Below are 13,507 nucleotides of genomic sequence, written 5' to 3'. Positions count from 1 at the left end.
AGTTGGATGCACCTGTAGTGAGATGATCTGATCGCATCTTTAGAAATACTAGAATGGACATTGTTGGTGATTGTGGTAGATGGCTCATGCTTTCCATCTTCTTAGCTCACCTTTTACGCCAGCCCTGCGGTGGGAGCCAGCTCTGCCCGAGTGTAATCTGGCAGACAGTGCCTCCCCTCAGCTGCTCTGCCAACTTCTTACTCTTTGCCCAGAGCCCTTGGGAAAATCTGTTTGTATCACCTGGAAGTATGTACGGTTGGAAAAGATTCCCAATAGGGTAAGCCATGATGAATGGGGGCAAGGAGCTGAAGGATAAATACCCGCTCTTCCATCCCTAAAGCGGGTATTCTGGGGTGCGCTCTGTACAGCTCAAGACCCCCGGTGGTCGCTCACTTGATGATGCCCCACATCCTGACTTTGCTTTCTTCCCTTTCGCTCTCCCACTCCCTCACGCCAGCCCCTCGAGGCAGAGCTGATCCTGTTCCCTGAGATCACTTCTTGTCTTAGCTTGGGTTTCCCCCTGAGTAGAGTCTGAGCGCCGTTAGTTTATTGGGGGTTTGATCCTAGGAAACACTGTTAGAGGAGTGTTGAAACAGCGATCTGAAAGTGGGGAGGGAGAGCGCGTGGCTCTGAGGAGACCCGCGTCTGGCAGCGGCCGTGGACAGGCTGAGGCCGGAGTGTGCTTGTGGCTGCAGTTCAAGGATGTGAGGAGGTCACTGAGGCACAGTGGCGCGCACAGGGCAGAGTGGAAGGCACGGAGGCCAGAGGGAGACGGGGGTGAGGTGCAGACAGTCCTGGAGGCCGGAGGTGACGCGACCAGAAAGCACTATGGGATCTATTATGTTTTGTCCTTTGAACAAATATTTGGAAAGTCTTGTTTTCTGTGTCCGTGAATGCCCTGATAAGCCGTTTGATGATGAAATGTAGGTTGCCTCACGGTGTTGTTTAACTCTCTTGCTTATAATGAGATTTTTTTCCATTGCAAATGAGACCAACTGTAACATCTTTCATGTGAACAAGATGGGTTCCTTGGTCCACACACTTTACAACACAGTTTTTTTTACAACGTCAACAGTGCTTCTCTTCTTGGCCGTGGCCATGGCAGTTAGAGTTTTGTTTAGAAAATGACCCTCCATAGGAAGCTAGGCCCAGCTGCCCCCTCACCCTCCCCTGTGGAGCTGCATGTGCCCCAAGGCCCAGCAGATGCCCCTGGGCAGCAACTGGAGTGACCGCTTGTGGACCCACTGCCCGCGCCGGGACTCTCCAGGGGCCCCATGCACCTTGTGGGCAGTCCAGTGCTGCGGACTCTCCAGGAAGCTGTGGTTTGGTTCCAGAGCTCTAAGAACCAGAGCTTCTTCAGAACCGGGCCCTCCTGGACTTTCCCGACCTTGTCACCATTTCACAACGTGGACCTTGACCTGTGGGAGCCCAGCTTCTTTTGCCCACTCTCCACCCTCCCCGTGCCAGGCCTATCCCCAGGGTTTTAAAAAAACTTTTAGTCAGTTGATTTAAACTAAAACCAAAAACAAACCTAAAAAACAGTTCACCTCTTTCTCTCAACCCCCGCTCCCTGCCTCTGGCAGCTACTCGTCTGTTCTCTGTATCTGTGAGCTTGGGTTTTTGTTTGTTTGTTTAGCTTTCACATATAAGAGAGCTCATACAGTATGTGTCTTCCTCCGTCTGTCTTATTTCACTAAGCATGATGCCCTCGAGGTCCGCCCATGTTGTGGCTTTCGATCCTGCTGTCTCTGCTTCCTGTGATGTCTATATGCTGCCTGGCCGTGTCGTACCCTTCAGTGATGCCCTCCGGGTTTCCACTGATGCCTGGCTTCTCTGAATTCTTAAGACAACTTTAAGCCCTTCAGGGAATCATGCGATTTTATGGCTGAAAGTGATCGTAGGAATGATCTGCTTCGATAGCTTTTCAGTTAATTTTTCTAATGACAAGGCACTGAGGCCTGGGAATCCTTGGTCATTTGTTGAAAAGTATCTATTAGGTTAGTGGCAGAGCTTAAACTAGAACCAACGTCTCTAGAACCCTAATCCAGAGAGCTTCCTGTTACACTAGGAAAGCACATGGCGTGTTATTGAGAGAAATTCCTGTTTGCACGATTACTGTTATCTTAATGCTGATTCTCTTAGTTAAGTTTAGGGCTGCCCTAAAGAAGGGAAAAATGAGTGTGGGAAGATGCTTTCTGGCCTTGAAAATTTTCCTCTTTTAAAGGCAAGTGAATTTAGCTGATAGCTAGTTATCTCATTTGGGTACAAATTCGCTACCAAAAAAGGCCAAATGAAAGGTGACTCCTTATTTTTCCAATAAGGAGATTCCCCTGCTTCCTCTTACCCCTCCCCATTTTTTTTCCAATTGGAATATATAAGCTCTTAAGGCAAGAGATAAAATAGTCGAATGTCAGCTTTGTATTACTTGTTAATTTAGTTACGCATGCTTAAATAATAAGGAAAATTGCTTTCTTTCTCATTCTCACATTTCACAGAACATTTCCATTCTGTTCTTCTTCACAAGTATTTTTGACACCAATATCTTTCTTATTCCCAGAGCCATTTTTGAGTCATCAGGCAGAATCCTGAAGCACCTCACCTTGACTTCTGTCTCAGTTATTGGAAATACCGCCCTTTTGAACTGGTGTGTGATCCTGTCAATGGGATTGTCATACTGAGCTACAAGCACCCATTGACCAAACAGCATTTGCTTTTCATTTGTTCTGTCCTTGTATATTTATGATCCCAGACAATAACTCACTCACTGTCTTGCTTTTTCAGTCATCTTTTAAAGGCATATTTACAGAAATATTCAGTCCTTGCAATTATGAGGCCATATCCCAGAAATTTTTTTTTACATTTTTGCCTTTTTTTTTTTTTTTTTTTTTTAATAAAGCAGTGCTGTCAGGTTACTTTCTTAAATAGTGAAAACTGGCATTGATTCAGCTCCAGGCTGCTGTGCCATCCCCAAATTGAAACATTATTATTCAAAATAGTCATTGAGAAAGCATCTGAGAATATTAGAGTCTTTATAAGAACTCAAATATAAGGCAAGTTCTTCTTTTCAGAGGTTTAATCTTGGGGGAGGGAGGCTATATCTGTGGTAACCACTTTCTAGCCTGTGTCCAAGGACTTCCTCCTAATTGCTATCTTTTGTGACCTTTGCTCAAATGTGACACGGAGGAAATAAGTGGGTCTTTATCAGTGGAGCTCCACCACCATTCCTGAGGGAAGCCACGCCCCTGTGGTCCCAACAGGTGCTGTCAACCGTAACATGTTCATGCATCAGAAATATCTTCATATTTTCATGCACAAACATTATTTGGCATTGTGCTGCCAAATTGGAGTGACACTGAACAGAGCTGTTTGTTTAGGCTTAGAAGCAAGAGGGCGTGTGAAACTATGCTAAAAATGACTGAAGAGGGCCAGGAACTTGTTCCTCACTCCATGCACAGTGACTTCTCCTTTGTGATCTTTTCTGTGTCTATTTTGGGTTTTAAGAAATGTCAAAGTCCACTTTAAGAAAATTACTTTTCTTTGTGGAATAACTGGTGTAGCAGATGGCACATTTCCACTTTCGAGGTTGGCCTGTCTGGAGAAGATCACGTGTGGTATTCTGGTCTGCATTACTAAGAGCCTCCTTTTCTTTGTAGGATCAAAGTGCTTAACTTTGTTGGTCGAAATCCACCCCGTTAACAATGTGAAGGTTCTAAAAGCCGTGGATAGCTATATCTGGGTACAGGTAAGTGAGCGTGTCGATCCCTTCTCACGTGAATCTAAAGGCAGGAATCCTGGAGGCAATGGCTTTTGCATGTATTGTCACCTTTCATCCTCAGAACCATCTGGCAGCTGGGGATGGCTGGAACTATCCGCTCTTGCTTTGCAAACATGGAAATGAAGACAAACCTAACTCCTCTGTCTCTATTATGTCAAGGTTTGTCTGGTAGGAATGTAATGTTTTACCTGACAAAATACTGAATATCAAAACACGTTTGAGGTAGGTTTGAAATGGTTTGTTTAATGTATTCATGTAGTTGGCAGATTAAACATCTGTGATTAAATGACTTAATCTCTGAATTTATCAACTCCATGAATGGAGGCAGAAGCGCTGCGTGTATAAGGCAGATGGACTAGATATAGTCAATCCTTACTACTTGCACGTTTGGAATTTGTGAATTCTACTACTTGCTAAAATTTATTTGTAACCCTAAAATCAAAACTTTATGGCACTTTCATACTCATTTGCAGACGTGTGCAAAGTGGTGAAAAATGTGTGCGCATGTTCCCAGCTGAGGGAACAAGGTCATCTTCTGCCTTCTTGATCCAGTCTTCAGACTGTAAAGAAATGTTATTTTCACGGTCTATTTAGTGCCATATTTTTCCCTTTCTGGGGCTTTTTGTTGTTGCTTTCACTGTTTAAAATGTCCCCAAGCATAGTGCCAAAGTGCTGTCTCGTGTTCCTAAGTACAAGAAGGCTGTGATGTACTTTACAGAGAAAGTATGTTTCTATTAGTTAGAGAAGCTTCATTCAGCCATGAATTTATAGTGCTGTTGACTGTGAGTTCAACGCTAATCAATCAACAATATATATTAAATAAGGTGTCTTTAAACAGAAACGCACATTAAACAAAGTTGTGTCTTAATTTGTTGATAAAAATGTGACTACAGGCTCGCAAGAACCTGTCCCCATATTTTCCCCAGGAGCCGTGGTCCAGTAGTCAGTATACAGTGTTTGTGGTGACTTTATAGCTTGGGACTACCACAGGCAACAAGAATTGACTCCATGTGTTCATGCAGTATTGCATGGTTTCCTTGTGTAAACTGAAGGATCTGCTCCTCCTTGGCCCCTACTCCCAGCCTCGAGCCAGTGGGTCTCCCTATTGCACTGTGTCTTAGGAGAGGCGACTGTCTCTCATCGGCCCCGGGTCCTCCACTCTCAGCCAGTCCTTCCAGTTGTGTGTTTTTGCCACCACTCCTGGCTTCACTGGGGGCCGCTGCTGGCTTCCAGACAGGGCCTGGCATGGAGCTCCTAGGCTGCCTTCCCCTCCCCCAGGAAGCCACTCTGTTTACAGTGTCATCAGCGCAGGAGTGACCTTGGGACAGAGCACACTTCCCTTTTCTGGCCTGTTCTTTTGGCTTCCTTAGCATCTCCACTCAGGGCTGCAAAGGTGACGAGACAGTATTGAAGGATTAGCGCCACTAAAGGGAATTACAGCATAGGAAAGGGAAAAGGTTTTACAAGTATACATGCAGTTGCACAACATTGTGAGTATATTGGAAACTGCTGAATCCTATATACGTTAAAATAGTTAAAATGGTGAATTTTATGTTGTGTGAATTTTATCTCAATTAAAAAAAATTAAAAGTGATGATGTGTGACTGCATCCATAGACCTAAAGAAACGTCTCCACCCAAATAAAGAAAAACCTGTGTCATCTTGTGGACCCATCTCAGTTCCTAGCCCTGCTCCCTGTTCCTCATGCCTGAGCTTCAGGACAGAGAAGTTCCTCCAAACCTCCATCCTTGGTGAAGCCCCACCCTTCCCAGCCCTCTCACCCTCTCCCTTTTAGAGAATCCCCATTCACTGTCCACTGAGTTTAGTCTTACGCTATGGTCTGTCTCCTGTTTTTTTTACCAAAACATCCATGCAGATCTCCAGTAGTACATTTCCCTAAGGCTACGTGTGCAGCCTTCACCCCCCCTCACAGAGCAACTTCAGCAGGACATAAGTGGGTGGGATTGGGATCTCAACCTGGTACCCTTTGAGAGTTCCCTACCAGCGTGAGGTGTGTCTTCCAGATAGTTCCAGAGGGTAATTATATACCCCTCTCCACACCTACTGTGCATACCTTCCAATGATGAATATTAATAATCAGAATCTAGCTCCATATTTGTGAAGATAAATATTTCCCTAATATGATATAATCTATATAGATTCCTACTCACAATGCAAAAAACAAAAAATAACAAAACAAAAAACCTTGCCTGTTTTTGTAGAGCTGTGTCTGAAGCCAGTCTATTTATATTCTCACTTCCTGGCCTTGCCGTACAGCTGCCTCATAATGGAAAGAAAAACAACCTCCCCCGAAATGAGACTTTTCAAATCAGTTCTCGCTGATGGCCACCCAAAGACCAGGCAAAGGTTTAGAACCGTCCAGATCACAGCCCTAAGCGAGCATGCCCTGGCCACCTCTGCAGACCTGGGGGAGGCCGTATCATCTTCTGTCCGAGCATCTCCTTGTCCTGAGGCACAGCATTTCCTCTTGCATTATCTGTGTAGCATCGCTCATCTTTGCTTTTCCTCAACCCCGGTGCGCAGAGGATGCTCTCTGATGTGCGTGATGTCACAAGTCAGGAGATGATAAGTTCTATATTATTTTCATAGCTGAGTTCTGCACTGCTATCTATTTTTTAATTTGGGGGTTATTGCTTTGAAGAAGGGTACATAGTTAATGGTTTATTTTTCAATTCTGAAAGGGAAACTTGACTACAAACAATTTAAAAAATTGACCAGTTCTATTTCCAGTTTGTCATTATGGAAAGTTAGGGCACCAGGTAGTATATTTTGTCAAAAATGTTCAGTCTTGACAGAGGCTGCCGGCTGGAAAATAGGGGCATAAAAGATTATGTTCTTTCACTAGGCTCTCGAGTTTGGAGGTAAAAACCAAAATTGACCGGTGGATCTCATCTAGTAAGCTGTCTTGCATGTTAAGCATGACACTGCTGATTTATGATAGGGGTAACCCTTCTGATGATGGAAGAATTAAGTCACTGGGGTCATGCCATGACCAGTTTTCCCCTGTATCACATTTGACGGCGTCAGGCTTGTGTTGCTGGCTGCCTGCTTTGTCCTGCGGGCTGGCACATACCGGAGAGCCCAGAGAAGGGGCAGTGGGATGGATCGAGCGTTTTCTTCCCAGTGGCAGTCCTTCTAGGCTTGAGGCTTGTAAGTCCTCCACCACATGCCGCGCCGTGACTCACTGTCCTTTTTGGAAAGTCCCTGGTTGTGCCGTGCTTTGTCTCTTGCATGTGGGACGCTGGAAGTTGTAGGGGAGAGTGCGTTTATTTGACTTTCAAATGAAATACTAGATTTAGTTGCACAACAAATGTGTTGTCCGCTCTTACTTTGTGCATGTGAGATAGAACTTTCTGTGCAAATGTTGTTGACGTTGTTTCTGATTGGCTTCAGAATCACATATTCCTAATAGCAAGCACCATCCCTAAGAGTAGCTTACGCTTCAGCCTTATTGTTTAAATGAGTTATGGTGGACCTGCGACCAGTTTCCCCCGGAGAACTGAGCTCCTGAAAGCTTTCCTTTTTCCTCCTTGCTTCCATCTGTAATGTGTGTGTGTATGTGATTCGCCTAAACTATTCTTTGGTTCTCAGTCCCTTCTGTGGTATGTAGTGGTATAGTGGTCAGATGCAACTTTTGCACTGTTTGAATAAGCAAGGTAGTTGCTTGTGATTTTGATTAATTTCCTTTCTACAGTTCCTCCACCCACACGTCGAAAGCAACCCTCTTCCAGAGAACCATCTGTTACTGATTTCAGAAGAGAAATGTAAGTGTATCTTTGGGTGCCATATGGGGGCTTCATGAACGGCACATCTCCTAGTGAAGTGTGGGGCATGACTGAATCTTCTAGCTGTCCACTCGCCAGGGCCATGGGTCCATTGACCTTTGATGTCCATTTGAGACCTAGGATTCCTGTGGAAAGGCTTTGCCTTCAGCCCCTACTTGTTCCCTTCGGCTCTTCTCTGTTTCCTCATCCTGGGAAGGATGGGCTCCTGTGTGTATGGATTTCCAGTTTTGTCACATGGTGGAATGTTTGTAGAAAGCTGCTCAGGTCATTTTTGCCTTCTGTAGTCCATCCTTCTTTAGCATGTCTGTCACAATGGGTAACCATGATATAAGGAGAGAGGCTGGGACGGGGAGAGGGGAAGGCATTAGAAGCTAGAAGAATTCCATGGCAGAACTTGAGGACACGTACTAATTTGGTCAAATTCAGGTAGAGACAAATAAGATTGGGACATCCTTTAATGATGTTTTTAAGTTTGGGGGGTGGGGTGGAGAAAGGACAAAATTCCCTGGTGGATCTTAGCTGGTAAGCCATCTTTCAAGTTACGAGATGAAACTGCTGATTTATAACTGGAAGGACAGGCCTGAGGGTGAGGTCTGTGTTCAGTCCCTATGCTCTTGCCAATTATCTGTCTCACATTTCTGTAACTAAAACCGGCAGAAGGTAAGTATGGGCGAATGTAAATTGCTGACTGAGCAAAAGGGACCATCTACAGAACGGTTCCGAGTTCTGTTAATGTGAAGTTGACCCCTATAAAAATACCTCCCCCAGCTATCTTGTGTAATGAGTTTTCTATCTGATATTTTCATACAAAGAGGTATTTGCTATTTGGAAATGGAAGATAAACCCTACCGAATGGGCCCTTATTAGCCCTGTCTAAGAGTGATGGTTTAGGGCAGGCAAATGCTTGTTGAGGGCACGTGGGGGAGCAGAAGGGTTAAATGCTTCCTGTGTTGTTAATATTGAGGAGCAGAATAAAGTCTGGACTTGGAACAGACTGTAAAGGGAGGGTGGAGACAGGTGGCTTTTGTTTTGTGCCTTTATTGTGAGATTGCTATCTGTGATAATATTATTTTTCAGCCAGTTATTTAATCTGCATTGCTTTTACTAAAAAATATTCACAACTGTTAGGTGAAAAAAAGGACTCGTTTTTCATGAAGGTTAAGCTATCTTTCTGTTGTTTGTTTTTTTTTAAGATATTGAACAATTTCATATCCAAGTCATCCAAGAAGATGGAAATGGAGTGGTAAATATTTGAAATACCTTTTGCTTCAGACTCTTTTCCACACAAAGAGACCTTTCTAGACTGTTAAGGATAGATTAATGTTATGGAAACATAGCGTTTTCTTTATTTGATGTCTTTCAAATTATAGACTTGCTTTTGTAACATGTGAACTGATACAAGATGTATATGAAGGAGTTAATTACCTCCCTCCTCTCTACCTCCCCCCGTCTCAGTCTCCCAGGGTAACTAATGCCAGCCTGTGTGACTTTCCACACCTTTTACCTTGCTCATGCAAAGCTACACAGGGTTAGGTGCACATATGCAGGGATTCAGTTGTTTTTACCAAAATAGAATCGTAATACATATATTAATTTACCACTTTTGTTTTTACTTTTTTCCTTAATATATCACAGGTATCCCTATAGGTTTCTAAATAGAGATATAACTTTTTTCTCTAATTTTTATACATATATATATATAATAAATGGGATCGTAATATATATGCTGGGATGCTGGGGTTTTATATAGTTCAATTTTCTTTTCTTTTTTTTGCTCATTTTCCACTTCTCCCTTGCCTTTTCGCCTCTCACTTTTATTCACAACCTGGTGTGTATCCTTCCATTCTTTCCTCCGTACCTATAAAGCCCCCAGCCCCTCCCCTGTCACACCAGGGGTTTGTTTATTATTAACTCCCTCCTCACTCAACTTTGTAGAATTACTTACAAGTCAACTAAAATAGTTCCAATTCATTCTCTTTAGAAGCACCTGTTCATTCCTGGCATGAATGTACACAATTTGGCAACCATTCTCCCATGGATGCACATTCACTTGATTGCCAATTTTCTTTTTTTGTTTATTTGTTTACAGTACGAATAGTCTCAGGTGTTTTTTATAGCTTTATGTATTTGGAACACGTATTCCTTTGGGCTAAATCCTCAGTGATGGCTAATTGGGTTGATGGGTGTATGCATTTGGTAACATTCAACAGAGTTTTGCCAAAATTCACAGTTTTACAAGCAAAGTGTAAGAGTACCCTGACCCTCTATCCATACGTAATAGGTGTATTTACCTTTTTAAAAAAAAATTCCAATTTGATGGTGTAAGTTGATATCATTATTATTTTAGTTTGTATTTCCCTAATATTAGTGAGTTTGAGCATCTTCTGTTCTTATTGGCTATGTGAATTTGTTTTTCTGAAAATTGCTTAGTTATATCCTTGTCTATTTTTCTACTCAGTTGTCATTTTCTTGACAATTTGTGGGATCTTAACATATTATTGATATTAAAAATAATTTCCTTCAATATTTAAATAGTCTGCATCAAAATAGTCTTTCTTTGAAGATTTTAATTTTAAACTTAGGTGAACAAAATTGAAATGGAAAATGGCATTTATTAATTATATATCTATGATTGAAAGCTTTAAATCAAGAGGCCTGGCAGGAAGTGACCAGGAGATGTGGGCTGGAGCTCAGGGCCACCAGCGGCCAAGTGGATAGCAGGGCGAGGACAGGTCAGTGATAAGAAAAATGCCAGACAAAAGAGGAAAGACCAGGCGGAATCCCAAAGCTACCACTGAGAATTTAGAGGAGAGAGTTAAGGAAACAAGTCAGGGTCAGGAACTGAAAATGAGCATAGACAGAGGACTGGCTGGCTAGCAGAGGGATTGGGAGCCCCAGAGACACTGCAGAGAGAGTGAGGGCAGGGACACTTGTCAGAGCCCAGAAAGAATTTTGAGCCAAGACGGTGCAGCCTCAGCATTCCTTCCTCTGTGTGCCCCTCTGTGAGGCACTTCTGCCCTTATTCTTAAAGGCTTAGGTGACAGCTTCTTAGGGTAATGTGTGGTTCCACGCATTCACCACAGCATCCCTGCGAGGTAGAGGTGGTATTGTAATTATCCCCATGTTTACAAGGAACACAACAACCAAGACTCACAGAGGGGCGGGACAAAACTGAGATGTGAACCTGGGTTGCCACACTCTGATGACCACGTTCTTGTCACTATATACCTTTATCTGAGAGTTCCCAAATCGACCCTAACCTAACAAATTTCAGAAAAGTGAAAACACGATAGGTTGCCCAAGGTTAGAGTCAGACAGGGACTCTTGGGTCCTTTTTCCAGCATCTCTTTCCTCTGGCCTAAATGTAATGGACCCAGGCAAGCAAGAAATAGAGGTGTATGATTCTGCATGCCCTGTGCCTTCCTTGAGTTCCAACTTAGCCTCAGTGGAGAGATCCTTATTAGGATCAGAGATGGTTTAGCCACGAATATGGGCCATTCTGACATTCCCTTTTTCCCTCATTTTTTTCTACCTCAGCCTGTCTTCCTTCTTTACTTATCTGTCCCAATATAGATTACTTTTTCTTGATAAGCATTTTGAGAAAGGTGAATTCTTAATTCCTTGTATCACATTTGTCATTTCCATGGCAATTTACTCTTGCATACCTTATTTCGCTTTCCTCATTTTGACAAGCATTCCTTGAGTACTGTTACATGCTAGAAACAATGAAGACATTGAGACTATAAAGGTGTTGGAGAAGAGTGCATGCTCATTGGGGTAGACTTATAATTAGAATGTAACTGTAATAGAATTATGCCAAAGTACCATAGGAATACAGAGGTGGGGGGCTTTGCCTTCGTCTTGCGAGGTGAGAGAAGGCTTTGTACAAGAGGCGGTGCCTAAGCTGGGTCTCGAAGGATGAGCAGTGAACTACTGCTGAGAGATGGGCAGAATCATCTACTCGTTGTGGAAGACATAAAGGTGGGAAGCATGACCAAAGCCACGTGAAGTTCATGGCAGATCTGGGATCATTGCCCGGTACTCCCCACTCCCAGGCCTGAGTTTTTTCTTGGCATCACAACCTCTGTCTCTGGTAGTGAAGCTTTATCTGCAGATGCCTGAGCAGATTATGTCCAGAACAGCAAGCTCTGAATCTTCTATTAGCCCAGCTGTTGACTTGTGTTAGGTGTGGCCTTGCCTTCAACAACCCCAGCCTGTCTGTCAAACTAGGAACAAGAATAATATAGTTTGTTATAGAGTGTTTGGGAAGAGCAGATCGTGAAATGATGCCTTACATCTATTCTGGAAAGACTTTCCATGTGTATGTGTTGGGGGTAGAGAACTGCTAAAAATAAACTATGGAAATATTTACATGTGTTGTAAAGATAGAATATACAAAATAACAATGAAATCCAGATATATTCTCTTTTAAAATAGTTATTAATTTTTAAAAATCTCTATACCTCTTTAGGTGATTAAAAATTCTGGCCATCTCCCAAGAGAGAGAGTAGCTGAGGATTTTGTTTGGGCTCAATGGGACATGTCAGAGCAGAGACTATACTACGTGGAGCTGAAGGTAACAGCTAGTCCACTGGCCCTCCTTTTTATATGGACCTTTTAAATTTGACACTATCATTATTGAAATTTACTAATCACTTCATTTTCATTCATGGGGGCAGTCAACGAAGGTTCATTAAAAATAGCAAAATGTTTTCCTTACTGTTTGTTTCTTGACTGCTTCCTTTTCTCTCTCTCTCTCTTTTACTAGTGTTTGGTTCATTTTTTGGTCATTTGTCATTTATTGTTTTCTCTTTTAGAAATCAAGGAGTATCTTAAAATGCATCCAGTTTTATGCTGACGAGAACTTTAACTTAATGGTAAGTCTAGAGAATGATCGGGCTGCAGGAAGTTTTGTAACCCTTTGCCCCCTTTTGAAGAGAATTGTTCTCCCAAACAGCATTGTGGCATTCTTGATGTTGCATTAGTCACTTGTATGAGCAAGTAAAATAGTTCTTGCCATCTGGAGGCTTCAACTCTACAACAAATGCGATTAATATAGGTGATTAGAAGACCACACACAGGAAATGTCTGCTCACTGAATGCCTCCCGTTAAAGAAACTAAGGCTGAGAGTGAGGATTAGTGGAGGAAATAGGTGTGGTCTATAGCACATAGCTTTCGGTGCTCACAAGTCATTTGATCCAAAAGGACTCGTGAGGACGGTAGATTTGAGTATAAGGTAAAAAGTCAGTGAGAGGGTATAGTTTATTTAAATCTAGCATCAGTCCTGGAAAAGCTGTTTGGAATGCTAGCCTTCTGCTGAAGAGTCATAAATATCTTTATCTGTGATGGACAGAACATTGTTTTTCTTCTTGACTAGGATTAGTATCGGTGTCTAATACGGAGTGATGTACCATTACAAGAATTTCATTTATTCCTCCTGCCCTTTTTTTTGACTCACTCTTCCTCCTTCTGAAGACACCCAGTCCTTCCCTCTTTATGTGGTCCTCTGTATCTTGTAAAAGTCTGCTCTTTCCAATTGGTTTATTATGCAATCTGTTTGTGGTACTCATATCTGAGGCAAAGTTTGCCAAGTGTCAGCCCTTTAAGGGATAAATACACATCAAGCTTTTGGTTGTACGTAAACTCCAGAATATTCCCATTGGACTTTCTGTGCTGTGGATCTGGGGGCTAACCTCTGAAGATAATGACGGGTAAACGGGCTTTGTGTCGTCAGGCAAGCACAGCGCTGTCAGGCTTGCTCTGGTTTCAGAACTATCGTCACCTGACTAATCTCATTCTTTTGTTTGTTTTCTCCTGATTTTTTTTTGACAGTTTGAAGCACCCTTGGACATAGCATTAAGTGACTCAGGATTTAAGTAAGTTATTCATAGATTACTGTTAATTTTTTTGGAAACTCATGGACAG

The 13,507-nt window shown here is 42.7% G+C and overlaps 1 protein-coding gene across 12 annotated transcripts in view; it reads left to right on the top strand.

Annotated features, from left to right (window-relative positions):
- Window positions 1-13,507, top strand: part of GSAP (gamma-secretase activating protein) — a 79,183-nt gene that overhangs the window by 16,166 nt on the left and 49,510 nt on the right. For all 12 annotated transcript variants that reach the window (XR_011502225.1, XR_011502226.1, XR_011502224.1 and 9 more), the window contains exons 6-11: window positions 3,654-3,742; window positions 7,491-7,560; window positions 8,775-8,824; window positions 12,053-12,157; window positions 12,399-12,458; window positions 13,415-13,458. Coding sequence is in view for 9 of the 12 variants with exons in the window: in XM_070505807.1 (XP_070361908.1) it covers window positions 3,654-3,742; window positions 7,491-7,560; window positions 8,775-8,824; window positions 12,053-12,157; window positions 12,399-12,458; window positions 13,415-13,458 (418 nt within the window). In the remaining 3 variants the exon portion in view is untranslated. The remainder of the gene's footprint in view (window positions 1-3,653; window positions 3,743-7,490; window positions 7,561-8,774; window positions 8,825-12,052; window positions 12,158-12,398; window positions 12,459-13,414; window positions 13,459-13,507) is intronic.

The sequence above is a fragment of the Equus asinus genome, chromosome 1 (genome assembly GCF_041296235.1).
Source record: "Equus asinus isolate D_3611 breed Donkey chromosome 1, EquAss-T2T_v2, whole genome shotgun sequence".
NCBI classification, from domain to species: Eukaryota; Metazoa; Chordata; class Mammalia; order Perissodactyla; family Equidae; genus Equus; species Equus asinus.
Note: the sequence above shows the minus strand (reverse complement) of the source record. Positions and strands in the feature narration are given on the sequence as shown.